Here is a 19,457-nt window from a genome sequence, read left to right as displayed (position 1 = left end):
AGGAAGTTGTACCCAGAAGGTAAAAGATCTGAAAGACAGTGCAAATTTAGTGGAATATAACTCTTTTGAAGCGCTTTCTGCCATGGATTCACAGAATACATCAGAAAGGATTGAAAAGTTGGAAAACAAAATCGGCAAACCGTTGCTCATTGTAAGTAAGTCAAACAGTGAAAATACTGCATCAGGAGATACTGTATTTTAAAAACTCTGAAAATAAGTTTGCACACCTACACTATGACAGACTTCAATGTAACAAAGGAAACTACCATTAAAAAACTTATCTCCTGCGAAACTGCAAACTGAAGAACATTTAGAATACGTGCGGCAAAAATACAACACTAGTCAGGTGAGAAGAAGAACCTTAAATCCTCCAGTTACAAAAAGTGTGAAATACAAAACAATCTGTGTGTTAGGTGATAGTTACGGTCATGAAATTTCTGCACTGTTGATGAGAACATGTAGTTTCAAGGCACCTGGTTTCATAAAGCCAATGGCTCCATTGCGTGAAATAACGGACCAAACAACATCAACTGACGTAGCTAGTTTGAATATAGACTATTTTGCCGTGTTAATAGGAGGATCAAACGACATCTATAGAAACGAGACATACAAGGTTATTACAGAAATGAGGAAATGTTTAAATAATTTAACCCACACAAATGCACTCATTGTGAACACCCCACATTGTCATGAGTTACCACCCTAGTCGTGTGTGAACTGCAAAATTAATGTTGCAAACGAGTGTATCACTGAAATATGCACTAACTTTAAGAATGTTGATACTGTAGATATAAACAGATTGGATCAAAGGTTCCATACAGTCCATGGACTTCATTTAAATACGACAGGAAAGAAATTACTAGCCGAAAAATATGTACTTGCATTTCAAAGAAGAGTGAAGAAAAAAGTATAAGTGACAAACAAACAGAGATTAAGAAGCGCTTTAGATGACTTACAAGCTGTGCCATTGGCCAAACGCAAATTACCAAGTGGTTTAAATCGATTAGGCACGAAACAAACAATCAAGTTGTCAGCCAAACGAAAATTACAAAATGGTTTAAACCAAAAAGGACAGATTTGGATGAAGCAAAACTTATACAAGCTCCAGAAGTTAACTCACCTGCTGATTGCCACCAGCAAACAGAAGACACACACAATAAAGATATCGAAAATTTTTTAGGGTAAGTGCTGTATTAGAAACGCCATTGTATTAGAAATGCCATTAGATAAAGAATCAGAAACCGTTTCAACTAAAGTTACTAAATACCCAGATTTTGCTATACTGCACCATAACGTTCAGTCACTCACAAATAAAATTTCCTTGTTGGAAGCATTACTCCACTATGCACTAGATGTTGACATAATTTGCATTACTGAATGTTGGCTACGAAATGACGAAGTAAAATTAACCTCAATCTCAGGATATAGATTAGCAAGTCATTTTAGCTGAGAGTTTTCCAAACATGGTGGCTCTGCTATCTTTGTGAAAGAATAAATAAAGTTCTGTGATGTCAGTAAAAGTTATACTGACTCAATTTAAAAAGACTTTGAACTTTCCATTACCAAACTACCAGAGCTTAATTTCATAGTTATTAACGTATATAGAGCACCGGTGGAAACCTGCCAGTCTTCATGAATAAACTAGAGGTTCTGCTGAACAGGATCAGTAGCCTACACTAAATATGAAAATAGTGCTTTGTGGGGATTTCAGTATTGATTTTTCAAAAGACAGTAGCTTCAGAGATGCTTTGATAAATATGAGCAATACATTCAATAAGATCCCCAAATACACTGCCCAACAAGATTAACAGAAAGCACAAATTCCATTATTGACCAAATATTCATCTCAGAAACAAATTACAGATTCACAAGCAGACTACTGAGCATGGGTTATAGTGATCATGAGGCACAGCTGCTGTGTATAAAAATGCCAACAAGTAGTAGCAGTTCCGAAAAAGTAGTTGAAAAAAAGAACCTTTTCCAAAGATAACATTAGAATTTTTAATCTCTTACTGATGAAGAAAAACTGGGAAAGCATTGCCACTCAGAACAATATTGATAGCATCAGGGTGTATACAACCCGGGACAACCAGGAGATCCGGGAAAAACCCGGGAATTTTTTCATCCGGGAGAAAACCGGGAATTGTTTACAATTCTGGGAATTTTTCATTGTTTTAGTTTTCAGTTAAATTTTTGTGATTTTGAGTGGTAAGAACCAATACTAACAAAGGATATTAGTGTACCCCACTACTGCAGAATAACACTGCAGCAACAAAACATGAACGAGAGAGGAAAAAAAAGTAAAATAAACTTAAGTTGCAAAGGAAATGCGCCGTATACAACAGCAAAACATAGTGCTCATACAAGCGTCTGCCAACAGCAAAATGTGTCAAAGGCTTTTGGAAGACTATGCAATGCTTCATAACAACAAATTGCCTCCGATGAGCGTGACATGAAAACTGTTTAAATTAGATTCCTTTGAGCAGTTGTGGGCGGGCTGTTGTGCATGCATAGTTGAGTCGTGTATGAGTAGTACCTTCTCCCGCTTCTGGTTACAGAAGTGTGCTTGGTGCCACTACCTAATATTGCCCCCGTTCGGAAACATAGTAAATCCGGGCCTCATGTACAGAGTAGTCTGAGTTGTAGTGGGGAGGTGGGTAGTCACCATGCGACCTGTGTTTTCGTTCAGTGATTTTGTTGTTTCCTCTTCGTTTATTGCTCTCATGTTAAATGATAAAACGGATTTTCGTGACCAGGAGATATCAAATGAATTAAAATACATTCGCATAATTACAGATGGCCAAAATATGTCATTAGTTTCAGATTTTATTTCCACCTTTCTGACAGTCAAGCATTAAACACCTTGCAGAACAATGAAGTTATCTTTGTCGGTTTGCTAAAGAGATTTGGCTTTTATTAATCTTTTCTGCTGAGGCAGTAAGTTTATTTGAAACGAACTGTTTAATTTCACACTGTTGGCTGGTTTCAACTGTTCGCTGATTTCAAGTGCACGTATGACATTATGCCATAATAAAGAACCAAACATGAGATAATACAATACTGGTACTCCAAGAAAATTTACATCTGAATCTGGACATACGAATGTGCACTTTAAGCCAAATTATGCGTTTTAGTATGGTTCATGAAATTCCGATGCTCTTGAAGTATCCTTTGACATCTTGTTTCTTTTATGACATAATGTAAGATCTTATAATGTTTTACACGTATGAACATATGGCCTTCCTGCGTCATCGAGCGGTGACGACTGTTATCTGGCGCTCTCTTGCAACTGCTGAAATGAAACTATTTCTAACACGTAGTGGGAGAATATTGTGAATGGTGGTTCGAAAAGCGTTACATACATTAAAAGCAAATTTCCTTGTATGCGAGATGAATTATGTGCGGGAATGTATGATGAATTTCTTAAATAACACAGCGTTTGACTCTCATTTAAAAATCAATTCTTTGAGGACGGGCATTTAGAAGAATTTCAAGCTCAAAATATCACACATTTGCGTCATTATTAAAAATTTTGCTGGCACATTTGTGTGATCTATTTTAAAGTGTATCACGCGCAGGAAAGATCAACATTATATGTGGAAGAATCAAATGGCTCTGAGCACTATGGGACTTAACTTCTGAGGTCATCAGTCCCCTAGAACTTAGAACTACGTAAACCTAACTAACCTAAGGACATCACACACATCCATGCCCGAGGCAAGATTCGAACCTCCGACCGTAGTAGCTGCGTGGTTCCAGACTGAAGCGCTTAGAACCGCTCGGCCACTGCGGCCAGCATTACATTTGAAAGCTTAGCTTCTCTTCCAGCTTATTAATCTTTGAGACCAAAATTATATGTGAATGCTACGTATATTAATTTAAAGCATTAACTTTTCTTATTTGTGTTTTCGTGCTACTTAAGAGTGATCTTGCTATTGGCTGACTATATCACGTGTCCTATGCTGTCATCAGCTGGCAAGATCACATGACATGAGCTATGAGTGACTTACAAAAGTGCATTGCAATCTCGATTTCAATGCTTCGAAAAGTAACATGCGGTATTTGGTGGAATTCGAATTTATACCTTCATAATACGAAAATATGCATCCTACATATTGCTGCACATCAAAGGTGTTTCAAAACGTGTCTTTCTTTTTCCCCTGAGCTTCGTTTTCTAAAGTGGCAGGAAATTCTACGTCGGTATATAAAACTATAAACATTCAAAGGATTGATGAGTTTTACAGTGCCAAGGAATAGTATACGGTCACTTAACACAGAAAAAGTGTATTTTCGCCCAGGAGAAAGTGTATTTTTAACCGGGAAATCCGGGAAAAATCCGGTAACGTTTTTCCTTGTCCACATAGACACCCTGTAGCATATACATGAGTTTTCAGAGGATCTTTCTTCACTATTTTAATGTAGCATTTCCAAAAGTAGTAAAAACAGTAAAACCTAACAATAATAAGCAATGGGCAACTAAAGGCATAAAAATTTCCTGTGAGAGAAACAGATTTCTGCAGTACTGTTGTAAGAAATACAGAGTAACCCAAGAATTCGCAGATTATTCAAAAGCTTGCAAAAGAATCATGGTAGAGTAGTCAAAGAGGCAAAAATTATATGGAATGACAATTTGAAAACAAACTCATGTAACAAAATGAGATCCACGTGGAGAGTTATAAAGAAAGAAACTTGCAGTTCAGCGCCAAAGAAAAAGAATGTATCATTAACACTAGAAGGCTCAAAAGTCACAGGCCCAAATTCAGTTGTGGAAAAATTCAATGAATACTTCACTTCACTAGCTGAAGCCTCATTCAAGTACACTGTCAAGGACCAGTCTCAAGTTTCTCTAGCAAGTCAGTGATCTCAACTGCTATGTAATATGTATGTTTATGAAACAAACCCCAATGAAATTATAAGTAAAATTAAATCATTAAGCACTAAAATGTCAAGTGGTCTTGATAACATATCTGATTTCATTAAGCATGTGCTCACTACATAGCAAACTATTTCGCAAAAATTTTCAACTTCTCTTTAAAAACTGGTGTATTTCCAGATATTTTTAAAATAGTAAAAGTTTCACCACTGCTAAAAAAAGACTCTTCTGAAAAAAAGTCAAACTATTGATCCATGTCACAGTTAAGTTCCTTCTCAAAAATTCTAGAAAAACTCTTCTATGACAGGCTTTTAAGTTTCGTAAATAAATATGCACCTCTTACAGTACAACAGCATGGTTTTAGAAAGCCTAAATCTACACAAAAAGCAATTTTCGAATTCTTAGTCTGCATTTTAAAATCCCTTGATCAACATAAATTAGCTGCAGGTATTTTTCTAGATTATCAAAAGCCTTTGACATCGGGGACCATAACATTCTGCTCGAAAAATTAGAAAGACGAGGAGTAAGAGGTGTAGCACATAGCTGGTTGTTTTCATACCTAAAAAACCGCAGGCAGAAAGTATCACTTCAGTATGAATTTGTGGGAATGACAAGTCGATAGTCGACAAGACACTGAGAGATTCTCTTTATGAGCGGGGTTCTTTGGAGGACACGATGAGTGTTCGTTTTCCCACGTTAACGTATGTATCAAGTGTGTTTGTGTGGTACAATAAAGGTGGTCGTTCAAAGTATAAATTCCACACAAGTGTTTTCCTTTATGCAGTGAAATTAACCCTACAAATTCAACAAAATGAACAAAACAAGAAATAACTCCTTTCTTTCTAGCAAATAACCAATAAAATATGGTGTACCACAGGGCACAGTCTTAGGTCCACTACTCTTCTTGTTTTATGTGGACAACTTAGTTGAATATATGAGTCCCACAAAAACTAGCCTGTTTGCCGATGAGACCAGCATCAGTGGATCCAGTACAGAAACTTTGCAGTCCACAGCAGAAAGTTCTATGAAAAGACTTTCTGAGTGGTTCAGAAAAAACAAACTCATTATAAATACTGAAAAAACTGTGTGCATCAATTTTCATTTAATTCCTCCAACTAATCAAATTTCTATTCAAACACAATTAAAAAATGATCCCCTAGAAAATGTAAGTGTCACAAAATTTTTGGGTCTATGGGTTCAGCAATACTTACAGTGGGACATACATATAATAACTTGTCTAGCAAACTATCATCTGAGTGCTATGGCCTAAGAATTTTAAAGGCTACAACAAACAAAACAACAGCACTGTGGGCATACTATGCACAGTCCCACTCACTAGTCCAATATGGGATCGTTTTCTGGGGATACTCAACACACAGTGTAAAGGTTTTTAGAATGCAAAAAAGAGGTCTAAAAATAATTTGTGCCCTTAAAAAGATGGAGTGCTGTAAATCCCAGTTTACTGAGCTCGGTGTTCTAAATGTTCCAAGTTTATCCATTTATGAAACTATCTTGTTCATTAGAGACTACCTCCTGAAAAGAGGCAAATTGCTACAGAACAAAAATGTACACAACTATAGTACCAGAGGGAAATCGAATATACATCAAAAATATCACAGAACAACCACCTATCAGAGGAGCATAATTAACATCGGTGTAATACTACACAATAAGATACCAGAGGAATTAAAAAATGCTACTCATGCAATATTTAAAACTAAACTAAAGGCATTTCTAATAAAGAACTGTTTCTATTCTGTCAGAGAATTTCTGAATATGTAACAAAATTAATTGTAATAGGTACCTACTTTTAATTTGCCTACTATTTTGCTAATACTATGTATTATTGTAACTTATCTTGGACCTGTCTAATATCAATTGTACAATTTGTGCTGTATGATAAAATTGGACCAATAAAAAATCAAATCAAATCAAATTTAATAGGAATCAGTTTTTAGTATACAAAGTTGTCTTAACAGGTTCCACTAGCTGAGGGCATTCTTGAATTCACGGTGCTATTAATTTGTTTTACACACCTTTGGTCTCAGAAAGATATATACAGATCACCTGCTCCTTGAGAAATGCTGTTATCAAAATGTAAATGTAAAACAAGAATATTTCAGATACTACCTGAATCCAATGATGATCAATAGAAATAAAAGTTCAAGATTAATTTTAATAGATTGTGTTTTAGATCTTCATCATACCCATAAGAAAGAAAATTCTGCATACTTTGGATTATTACAGTTAGCTGGTATCCCTTCATACTATCACACTTACTGTCTCCCTACTTAGAAATAAACATAAAAAATAATTGCAAAAATTATAACATCAAATTGTGAGACAACCTAGATATGGAAACAATACTGAAAATGAGTTTTATAAGCAACTTACTTTTTAAATAAGTTGCAGTTTCTACCGAATCTAACTCTCTATTTTCACAAGTAGATTTAAGTATTTGTTTCATATTCTGTTGAGGCAGATACTATTACCTATGTGTTTTAATATTGCAACAAGTTCTAACAGCTTATTACATACGATGTGATCAAACCCCACAAGATATTTCTTCCAAAGTCAAACAAACTGAAGAAGCAACAATAAATTAATAAGGCAGAAAACAGTAAACAATAGGGTACTCACCAAATATGACACAGGCACTTTGAAAGCAAAATTTCTATTTACACCTTTCAAAAAGGAAGCAGGCTCATGTAAATGTTCCATCAGCAAATGCATATACTTCAGTTTATTTGCCTGATTGACTGGTCGTAATCTCTGTGCCTAAAAGGATAAACACAACCATTGTAAATAACTTTATTCTTTTGCTCATATCAAAGTAATGAAGATATGTACTAACAGTGATTTACCAGTATTAACAACAAAGACTCATTTTAAGAAATAAGGCAAGAATATCAGAAGAATGATAAAATACTGGGTATGTTACAATCATTTGAAAACATAATACTCTTCAGAATCAAATATGATACCTAATACACAGCAGCCAACAGGAAAGACTGAAGTTTCCATTCATGTTCATGCTCTATATCTAACATTTTGTATGGTTTTCCCTCTACATCACAACTAGTAGGTCTCCCTCATCTTGGGGTCTGTCAGTTCAGTGTCATACAAAATCAACTAATGAACTGTTAAACCATAGAGGATCACAACTTCACTGTGGGTACAGAAACCACTACCCCATTATTACCCCTGCTTCCTACACACTACACGGCATAGAGATTTATTTGTAAAAGTAAATATATTAATAAATAAAAATATTTAAAAACCATAGGATGCTATACACATGGTAAAAGGTCACCAAAGCTGATAAGCCGTGGTGCACATGTACACATAGGGTACACTCATGATTACAGTAGACAGGATATGGGTATGCCAACAAGGCAGGTGGTGAGGTATTTGCATTTAGTGGTGTGTAAGTGAGATGAAATTGACCCCACATTTGTTTGAGCCTATGTCTCCCCAGTGAACAATAAAGGAACTGTGATCATGTGAATCCATTTATTCACCTACTGCACCCAGCAGGTGACCTGTATGAACAGCAAGACAATGAAACATCCCACCATTCAGAACATGTGTTAATACTGTTTTAGATACACTCCAAGGGCATGAGGGTGCTTAAGTTGTGCCATGAGCATCTGATCTCAATCATACTGACCACATCTGCACCTTGAATCTAGTTCCGCAAATCTCTGTGTGTGCTGCTAGAATGTCATGGACTATGATGGCTCCCCAGCAATATATGTGTCCAAGTCATGACATGTCACAATTGAAATTAAGGTAAACTAGAGTACAACAAATTAGTACATAGGTGGCTATAAGTCAGTTGCTCATCAGTCTATATTTGATGTAAGTGAGACAGTAAAACTGATACAATACTAAATATGCTACAATAAAACACTGTACATAGTTACGTTTACTTGATTTACGTCAAAGCTGGCTATAGTAATAACTTATCCCAAGAAACAATATACTACACAGATATTAGTTTTACAATTTTAATAAGATAATATCCTAGTGCTATCATACCAAGACTAAAAAAGCAGTTCTTAGCTGCACAAAATTGTTACTGAAGCAATACCCCCAAAATATTTAATGGCTTATTTCTCTCAGTGACTAAAAATACTGAATGCTTTTTCCAGAAAATATGGATTTGTTACCTAAAGCATCTTCTTTACAAAGAAAAAACTTTGTGGCCTTCCTCTCCACAATCACTCATTGTAAGAGAACTCCAAGATTTCTTTAAATGTTTGTATATATTCACAGGTAATTCAGGAAACAAATAATTTATAATGAAAATAATGGCATTCAGGAAGTAATGCTAGATAAGATGCATAAACACGTTAGAGTAATGAATATGGGGAATGAATTTCAAGATGTTAGTGTTTCAACAAAAATAGTTAATTTGAGAAAAAGTTGGCTAAATAAATTTGCAAAATCAGACAAAGTTGATTTCCTAAAACTGAAACAACGCTATATTCATTCTACACCAACAAAGAAGGTGATTGACAAGGCATTAAAGAAAACTATAGACTTTTCAGCCTGTTCTATGTATAAATATGGAGTATTCGCTAAGACTATTAACAAAAAATAGAAAAAAAAAAACATTAGATTTTAAACAACACGCCAGTTTAAAATGAAAATTGCTAGAGATCTCTAGAAAAATGGTTCAAATGGCTCTGAGCACTATGGGACTTAACATCTGAGGTCATCAGTCCCCTAGAACTTAGAACTACTTAAACCTAACTAACCTAAGGACATCACACACATCCATGCCCGAGGCTGAATTCGAACCTGCAACCGTAGCAGTCGCGCGGTTCCAGACTGAGTGCCTAGAACCGCTAGACCACCGCGGCCGGCAGAGATCTCTAGAAATGTAAACAATACAATGGACTATTTACAAGTTGTAAACCAAATTATTATTGGCTGAAGAAATGAATAAGCGATACCACTCTTGCACTATGACAGTTGGGTGTTATGAACTGCTCCTATGACACTTACAAGGGACAGACTCCATCACCACCCCCCTCAGATTTAGTGGTGAAGTGGCTCAGTGGATAGCCCATCAAAAACTGAACACAGGTGAAGCACGAAAACAGAAGATTAGGTACTGAAGTGTGGAAAAAGAAAGCAAAATATAAACAGTGAACAGTCCAAGCTCAAGTGCAGCATCAAGTGAACTGCAAGAACCACAGCATTGTGGTTATGTGGTCACAGTGTTGGATTGTAAAGTGGGAGGTCTGTATTCAGATCTCCCTTGTGTCCTTTTTTTGTGTGAACTTTCCGTCCAGCCACTGAGTGTCTGTTCTCCTTCTGTAGTATTGGCAACTGTCATAATATATATTGGTTATAGAATATTAGTCTCATGGTAAGAATATATTACCATACAAGTAAATGTGATGAATAATGAGGGCAGTTGAGAAGCCACAAAGATGTCTCACACAAATGAAAACAACAAATAAGTGGGTGTGAACCAAGCTACAACAAAGAAATTTATGAGTCAACACTTCTTAGACAGAATGCAAGAGTCATGGTGGTACTTGTGTAGAACAAACAGGAGGTGCATATGTCTGGAGGTTCCTTCCTTACAGCTCACTGTTGCAAACAGGTGTTAAACCATGACACAGACACAAATTTTGAATACAATGAACAGATACATTAATGATCGGACATACAGTTCATAATTTTGTGATAAAGAAAAGAGGGGCATGAGGGAGATTTGAACGTGGATCTCACCCTTCACAGTCCAACACCGTGACCACATAACCGTGGCACTGTGGCTATTCACATTCACTCGAGGCTGCATATCTTGAGCTTTGACCACTTACTGTTTCTATTTTGCTTCTTTTTCCACATTCCAATATACCTTCTTTCCATTTTCATGCTCAATCTGAGTTCAATTTCTGACAGACTATTCACTGGGCCATCTTACCACTAAATCTGAGGAGTGGTATGTTGAGAAATTCCCCTGTTTGCTAAACAACATCATGTAAAGGGAAACAAGTGTCAGCCTGAAGCTCTGAGACCATTTCACAAGAAGATGTATTCAGAACAATAGACAGCTTATTAAGGAATCTGACAAAGCAGAAGAAACTAGCTGGCACCTCTGAAGGATGAAGTTGGGCAATACTACAGCTCTGGATAGGCTTCTTTAGGAGTTGACTAAACAAGAAAAGAAAAATAAATGAAGTCATAGGCCCCCATTGTTGACACCTGGGCACTACAGCCCTGTCCCTTCTGGGCTGGAGTGAAGCTGTTGGAGAAGTACTGGCGAGAAGGCCCTACCTTCTTTCATTTTACATGAATGCATGTAAAAAAAAAGGGGGCAGAGATTTCATTAACAAATGAAACCATGGGTATACAATTATATTCCAAACGAGAATGCATTAAATATGGTATCTCTCAAGGTTCAATACGCCCAACTTCTTGATTCATATAATTACCTAAGTGATTGGGGGACTTTTAAAATACCTGTGATGTTTGGTGATGACAAAGAAGTCAGACATATTTAAACTGTCCATGGGTAGGTGAATAGTGTAACTGGTTTGAAGCAAAAATCTTCACCTTCGTCTTGCAAAACTCATATAATGGAATTCCAAACTCAAAAAATTACTTACATTTACCAAAAGTAATAATCAATGGATGCTGACTAAATGAAACTCTGAGTTATCCAAGAGTAGAACAAACTGAATAGCACCAGTATGTGGATGACCTAACAAAAAGCTCAGTTCAGAAGATATTGCACTTAGAAATATCTCTCATCTTGGTGACCAGAGGGTTAGATTTATGGCAAACTTAGCATATATTACCTCACTGTTGTCCAATGGCATATATTCATTTTACAGAAGAAATTCAATAACTGAACATCTTACAGAGATGTCTTCAGGTACACTTGTGTTAACATAGAATTTTCCTCACACAATATTTGTGTGTATAAAATAGCTGTCAGGCTAGGTCATTCAAATGAGGAGCAGCTGAGCAGCTTGTTTTTCTAAAAACAAAAGTGACCATTCTGTGATGAATTTAATATGCCATAATAGCTATTTTTTGCCATATATTTGTGAAGATTACAATGTACCAATAACGATACACAATAGTTAATATTTAAACAATCAAACTGCAAAAACAGCTTCTTTTCTAGGAATGTGATTTCCACTTGACAAAATATACTCACTCATTTACTGTCATATAAAATACAACTGCAGGAAACTAGCTATACTTAGCTCTTATTTATTATGCCCTTAATTTTATTACTGGAGCAAAGCAAAGAAAATTAGACTTTAGCATGTTTTGACACTTGGTTCATAGTAATAGTTTATAACTTATACAAACATACAAGACAGTAGGGTTTTCAACTAGCTAATGCAGCCTACAGATGACAAATTGATCTGCCTTCAGAGCTGAGCAGTCATTATGTCTTACTGACACACAGAGGAGCCAGCTTTGATTCCCAATACTACCAGGCACTTTTCATCAGTGGGAGGAGTGGAAATGCATAAACTCAACTTTGTGAAGGTAATTCAGGACTGAACGTAGAAGCTCCAAGATTTTGAAATCTGATACCGGCTAGGAGACCAGTGGCTGACAACATGCACCTCTTCACCACACTCAAATTAGGCCAGTGGCAGAGGATAACATCAGGGCCAATCGGCATCATGTAGTCTCCAGGCTTAATTATGGAGTTCCTTTTTCAGTTGTAGGCTATATTTTGTATTCAAGGTATTTGAATAATAGTAAGAAGTAAAAGCTGAAACTGAATACTGAGATTTCAGTTTGTTAATATTTCCCCTTTGTGCAAAAGTGTAAGAAGCAAGAAACATAAGGGTATAGCAATTTAACATAAGACACAATTTGGTACGAAAGGTAGACTTCCTCCTATAACATATCTGGATATAACAAAACAAGAATTTGTTTTATTAAAGATTTGTTTACTAACAAATATTCCCACCTATAAATTGTGTCCACAGTAATCTTATAAGATTTATTAGAAGTGGAAAGTTAGCCATGTGAATTGTATGTTGACACAAAATAACATTATATTTTAAAGGATATTTAAAATATTGTGGAGGTGTCATCCATGAAACAAGAAATACTGCTAAGTGACTAAATATTAGAAACAAGTTCAGTAGAAAACTTCAAAACCATTTGCACAGAAAAAAATTGTAAAAACATTAATAGAGATTAACTTGCAAGCCCTTGGTCTGCACAGTGATTGCATTATTTTTATGTAAATTACAATTTCTAGAAATTAGTTTTGTTTAAGGAACACAAAGAAAATATTTTCTAGTTTTCGTACAAGAACTTGGGAAAGTTAAGGTAGAATATCACAAATCAGTGTGTCTTAAGACCAAAATTGATTTTTCAGTTTGAAATTTCAGTTAATTTTAAATCTTCTAAGTTAAGTAAGACACATAGGATCAATATCAGGCATTTTCTGCTACTAACACAGTAAATATGGAACAACAGTGACAAGACAGAGTTTTTTATCATCAAGCAACGAAGCAATCATCATTTCTTCCCTCATTAGTCTTTTCTTCTGTTTGCCTGCTTTATCTTTTGCTAACTGTTCCTTATGAAGTCCTGCATTCTTTAGCAGTTGTACTCCTGTAGACTTTTTATTCTTTAGAAATCCACTGTGCAATTTGCTGCCACATCATATGCCCAAAATCTGCCCCTATTACTGATATGATTACTATTTATTTTAATATCTTCACTATTATTTCAATTTTTCAACCATCCTGTAACTGAAAGTAATTTTTAGTGCAACTCTAACAAAGATCGCAAGGTGAAGTTTAATGTTTCATGAATCATAAGGCTATCACAATCTATTATAGCACAGTTTTGCGACAAAGCATTATTCTTATTATGGTTTACTATGTTGCAAATACAGATGTTATCATTGGTACTATTAGCTTAATTATTGTTTTAATGTATAATTCCTACATATATCATATATTACTTGAGTTATCTAGTAGCTTCTGTACACACACACACACACACACACACACAAAAAAAATTGCATAAACAAAAACAGAGATATGGTAAATGTACTTACTTCCACAACTTTTAAAATGAATACAAAGGCAAATAACAGCAAAAAGGCTTTTTGATCCATTTTTGTCAGGTTTTCCCTGAAACTTTTTTTCAATAAAATCTGGAATCAATTTCCATTCACATTAACAGAAGACTTGTGATTGAAAACCTATCTAATAAGTACAGGTAGTACTTATGTGCACTATGTTATCAAACACAATATTACATACTTTCTAAAAACTTGCTGTCCAAATTCAGCAATAGAATTCACGTTAAATTCGGATTACATTTAAAAAAAATTCCATCTACATGCATCAAATTTCTGTGTTGCAGAAAGTGAGACACATATGAAGACAGACATCACTCCTACAAAATGCAAGCATTGCAATAACTTATCAGGTCATTTGCCTAGCTACTCTTTTTTCACCCTTTGATATGCAAGCTAAGACAAGCTGGATGCAGTGTTAGCTAAATTTGTTAAAACGTTTGTTCAGTTGATAGGAATGGTCTTGCATCAGTCAAATGAAATCTGGTTTTAGTTCCTTCATTTTATAGTTCTTACTTAGTGCTTTTCTAAATTATGCACTATATTTCAATTAAATTTTATAAGTTTCTCAACATTAGTTACTTGGTTAAAAAGAAAAAGAAAAACAACCATCAAAATTGGAAAATTTACTTCTCAAACTAGAGATAAAATGTCAACAGATAGGAGCTTTCTTGATTTCAACCTCAGGAACCTAATTATGACTATAATCAGTTTTAATTGTTTAAAAGGGATCTAATATTTTTATGACAGAGAAAGACTGAGTCATCAATAAATAAGATCACATTTGTCTATCTTGTTATACTAGTCAACATGATAGTTTTTTACTAAATTTGAGAGTTAATACGACAATATGAACTATAGGATTTTGTTAAGTTGCCTAGGTGTTTAATTATTGATCTAGAAGGGAGTTGATAATCTATATCACATACTATCTTTACTTCACAACTGAATGCAATAAATACTTTCTGTATTTATATAGAACTAAAAATATTATTCCACAAGTCACTGAAAAAAGGTAATTCATCAAACAAGCTAACTTTCACCACCAATGTCCCGTACATGAATCAAATGATTCAGATTATGTATATTATGAGAGAAATAAACCACAATTCACTATTCACAGTATCCAAATGAATAGCAAAAGTTGCTGTAGATAAACAATTCTGATGTGTGGTTTTCACTTGAAATTGCTGTTAATAATAATAGCAAAATGACTTGAACATTCTATTTACATACACCCTTTGACTCGAGCTCTTCTGTTCCTCTCAGAGTTACACCCTGCCTTCTGCAGAACTATATGGCCTATGTCTTCTGTAATTTAAATAATAATGCATTAAAAAGGCTAAGTCACTACTAATGTCAATGAAAGTGTATCCATTGTTTTGTTTGTGATTTCTTAATGAGCTTTGTACCAATGTTTGCAGCATCAGCAAAAACATTATGTGCAGTTTTTCAGTATAAGATGGTTCATCATTTATGCTCAACTTAAATAAGAGTTGTATCCTAAGGCATGCGAATAACAGGCATAGTTCATTGTTAATCTAATGTGTGGTAAAATTTGGAAGAGCTGCTTATCCTTTGATAACTTACACCTTTGACATGTTCCACATCCTTCTTGATAGAAAATGAATGTGTAAATGAATATTCTTAGTCAAGTAATGACATTGTGACAATTTCTGACAAAAAATCCTGACAACAGGCTTCCTTTCATTAGTAGTATCTCAACCAGGTTAGAGATTTCTTCAACATGTAAGCAAATGTTAGAATGTATGGTAACACACTCGAGGGCACACTGAGAAATTTGCTCAGAGTTATCTAGTCATGATCAAAATGTGCAGTCTATTAAAAGTAAAGTACACCAGCTTGAAGTTTAACTACAGCCCTTGAACAGTGTACTGGTATTCTTTACAGAACATTGTTGCAAAGACAATGAAATGCAGCATATAGTGCTACCATCAAACCAATTTGCAAGTTGCTACTCTGTACTGCTACTCTATAACATTAAAGAGTTGGTATCATGTATTTATATCAAAGGTGACAAACATTTTAAGAGCAGAGAAGGTCTGTTCACAATTACTGTAGACAAAAATTCTGAATTTGCAGGCATTGAATTAACCAAGCTAGTCATCTACAATAAGTTAATCATTCTGTATGTGTTCCATAAAAACACAGGAGAACTGCCGGATATCAGTAACGTCCTGCCATGATATTTCGGCACAGAGTCTTCTGGCTATCTTCCAGAAGCAGGACGTTACTGATATCCAGCAGTTCTCCCATGTTTTTATGGAACAATCAGTATGCCAGGAAAGCTTTAAACATCACATTATGTATGTGTGTTGCTCACCCAGTGGTAATGTGAACACTTTTTTCAACAAATTAACTGAAGTCCTGAAATGGGTCTCAGCTCCCAAAACTAACATAATAACTGATCTACCTTCACTCATTATGCATGCGATTTCAAAGATCACTCATCCCTACAGTTCACAGGCCTGCTTATACAAGCCACTGGGTTGCCCCCCCAACTGCCAAACAAACAGTATTATTTAAGCAATCTGAAATGAGTGCTCACTTTATTCTGTAACCTGTATTACTGTTGTCCATTCAATGTGTTCAGTGCTACATGCAACTTGTACTTCACTGTATCTTACCTGGCTCTTTAAAGTACCATGTACCATAAATCATGTTTGTTCTTGCTGTAACAAACTTGACAATGAGTGAGGGTTATGTTTTCTCCATTTGTTAGTGTCAGTGCTAAATCACCTGACCAACATCTCAATGGAAAAAAGTACTCCAACATATCATCACCCTTTCACAGAACAACAGCAGGCTCTCACCACCGCTCTCAATAAAATGGCACCTACATGTTCATGGCAGGTTCCTCACCCATCAATACATCCATCACCTTTCCGGCAAATGATGAATTAGCTGAAGATTGGGACTCCTACAAGACACAGCTTTTTTGTTTGGGCATTGCAAACCTTTTTAGGCCTTTCTTTCTCTTTCTCTCCTGGGTTTCACCGTGGATGTATCAGTTGTAGTGCCAACTTGTGCCTTTTCAAGAATTGACCAGCTTATCATTTGATGAAATGTGCTGGCTTCTCTCAACCTATTACTGTGACAGAACACATGTCATTGCAACATGTGTAGAATTTCACCATTGTCAGAAATGCCCAAACCAATCTTACAAAGCCTGGTATGAGTTGAGCCATCATTGTAAATTTGTCACAGTACCCATTATAAATCCTAGGCTGATCACACGGTGCATGATGTTATTATTTGTCTGGCCCTGGATAGGGAAGTTTGTGAAAAGGCACTTCAGTGTGAGAATCTGACACTTACAGATGTTCTCAGTACAGCACAGTCCTTTGAAGTGTCATGAGCTGCAGGCAGTCACACTGCTGTGTGGTGGGAGGTATGGAAGTTGCTCAGTCAACCCCTGTTAGGCTTGCTGCAAATGTTCAAGACAATGGGGAAGCCATTTCAGCAGTACAACCTTCAACTCAGCGTCGTGTGGTGCATCGTTGGTTATGGTCACAGCAGCAACAGGCCAAGTCACAGCAGCAGCCATGCACTCCCCTTCCATCACTCCTGTACTGCTTTGTCCAGCTTGAGTGTGCTGCATGCCCTTAACATTGAGCTGTTTGCAACAAGTGTCGAAAGAAGGGACACACTGCATCAATGTGTAACTCCCCTTCAAATGTGGCAGACACAATACTACCAATGGACATAAACTATATCTCTGCAATGACTGTCTCCCCAAACAAATTGTTTATTGGCATGTGTGTGTTTAATAAACCATTACAAATGGAAGTGGACACAGGAGCTTAAGTGACTTTAGTAAATGCACAAGCATACATGGTCTTGGGTCCCCTCCCCTCACATGTTTCACAGAAGTTGGTTAGCTACAATAAACAGAAGATCCTGATCCTAGGTCAGTCCTCCACTCCTCTTTCTTACAAATCTGTTGTTCACACTCTCACTTTCTGTGTTCTGGATTATTCCCATACTGCAGATGTGTTTGAGTTAAATGTGATTAATGCTTTCGGTTTCTCCATTGCCAATGATGTAAATTTAGTGCCAGATCAAGTTCTGTATCAGCAACTGGAGTCCCTCTGCTCTGAGTTTTCATACTGTATTCCCTTGGTTGTGATTGTACTATAGGTTTTCAGGCCCACATTACCATTAAAGAGTCCGCCCACCTTTGTTTTTTTTCCAGGCATGGCAGATGCCTGTCAAATTGCCTGTTGAGGGTGAATTAGACAGTTTGACATTGCTCAGTGTCATATGGCGTATTTCTTCCAGTGAATGGGCTACACCACTGGTCATCATTAAGAAGCTGATGTGTAAGCTTCACCTCTGTGGCAACTTCAGTGTCGTGATTAATGCACAGTCCGTGATCGACACATACCCTTTGTCCCATGCTGACGAGTTGCTCGCAAAAGTAATCAGCAGCCCTGTGGGTATCTTTTACTACATGGCCAATGCTACAGTGTGCACAGGAGTGTCTACATGTTGATTTTGCTGGGTCCCTCCTAAATCAATATGGGCTCATTGTAGTGGATGCCTATTCCAAGTATCCCTAAGTGGCACATTGTCCATCCACGTCCACAGCAGCTACTATTTTAGTCCTGTCTAAAACTTTTGCAACTGAGGAACTTCCATATATCTGGTTACCATACCATGGTTACCTATAATGTCCCCCAGTTTGTTTCTATAGAATTTACATCTTTTTGTCAGCCTAGTCATGTTCACCACCTCGCAGTTCCCCTATTTCATCCTCAACCTAATTGTGAGGCAGAATGCATGGTTCAGACATTTAAAACTCAGATGCACAAGTTTGATCTGACAGGTTCTCTGAAGATATTTTAGACCATTTTTTGAGTTCATACCATTTCACTTCAGTGGGGGACAAGAGCCCAGCGGAGCTGCTACGTGGCCACCAACCAAGGACCCTCCTTCACCTGCTGCATCTGATGCTGCATTCACCATCATCATCAGCTCTGCAATGGCTTTGGCCATGTGCACCTGTCTGGGCTCATGGTTTTGGCCACAGGCCTAACTAGGTTCCTGCCATCATTGGGCATCGCCAGGGCTGGTGCCTGCGGATTGTCCATACTCCTGATGGAAGAACATCCAGTCACTTCAACCAGCTGTGGGTGTGCACAGTGGGGTCTGTTGCAGAGGGACCACTACCTCTCCCACTCCTGCCACCACCAATGCCTCTTCCTGTGTTGCAGACAGTATTGTTTGTCTCACAGCAGGGGTCGCTGCATGGTGCATCACTATCTGCGCTGCATGGTGCATCACTATCTGGGATACCTGCCTCTGCCCCCACTCCTCGACTGCCATCAACAGTGGAGCCCCCACTGCACCTGACACCGCAGCCGCTGCTGCCTCTATTGCTGGGTCTTGTGTGGCCATTATTTCTGACACCCCCAGTGATGCCTCTGGTGCTGAACACTGAACTCAATGAGGACATTGATAGGGAGCTGC

General features: G+C 36.8%; 1 protein-coding gene across 1 annotated transcript in view; it reads right to left on the bottom strand.

Moving 5' to 3' along the window:
* LOC126457488 (phenoloxidase 2-like) overlaps nt 1-7,645 on the bottom strand; it is a 294,687-nt gene extending 287,042 nt beyond the window's left edge. The window contains exon 1 of the mRNA XM_050093788.1: nt 7,514-7,645. Within this exon, the coding sequence (XP_049949745.1) occupies nt 7,514-7,606 (93 nt within the window). The 5' untranslated portion in view covers nt 7,607-7,645. The remainder of the gene's footprint in view (nt 1-7,513) is intronic.
* Nucleotides 7,646-19,457: the final 11,812 nt, after the last annotated feature.

This window comes from Schistocerca serialis, chromosome 2, assembly GCF_023864345.2.
Source record: "Schistocerca serialis cubense isolate TAMUIC-IGC-003099 chromosome 2, iqSchSeri2.2, whole genome shotgun sequence".
Lineage (NCBI taxonomy): Eukaryota > Metazoa > Arthropoda > Insecta > Orthoptera > Acrididae > Schistocerca > Schistocerca serialis.
Note: the sequence above shows the minus strand (reverse complement) of the source record. Positions and strands in the feature narration are given on the sequence as shown.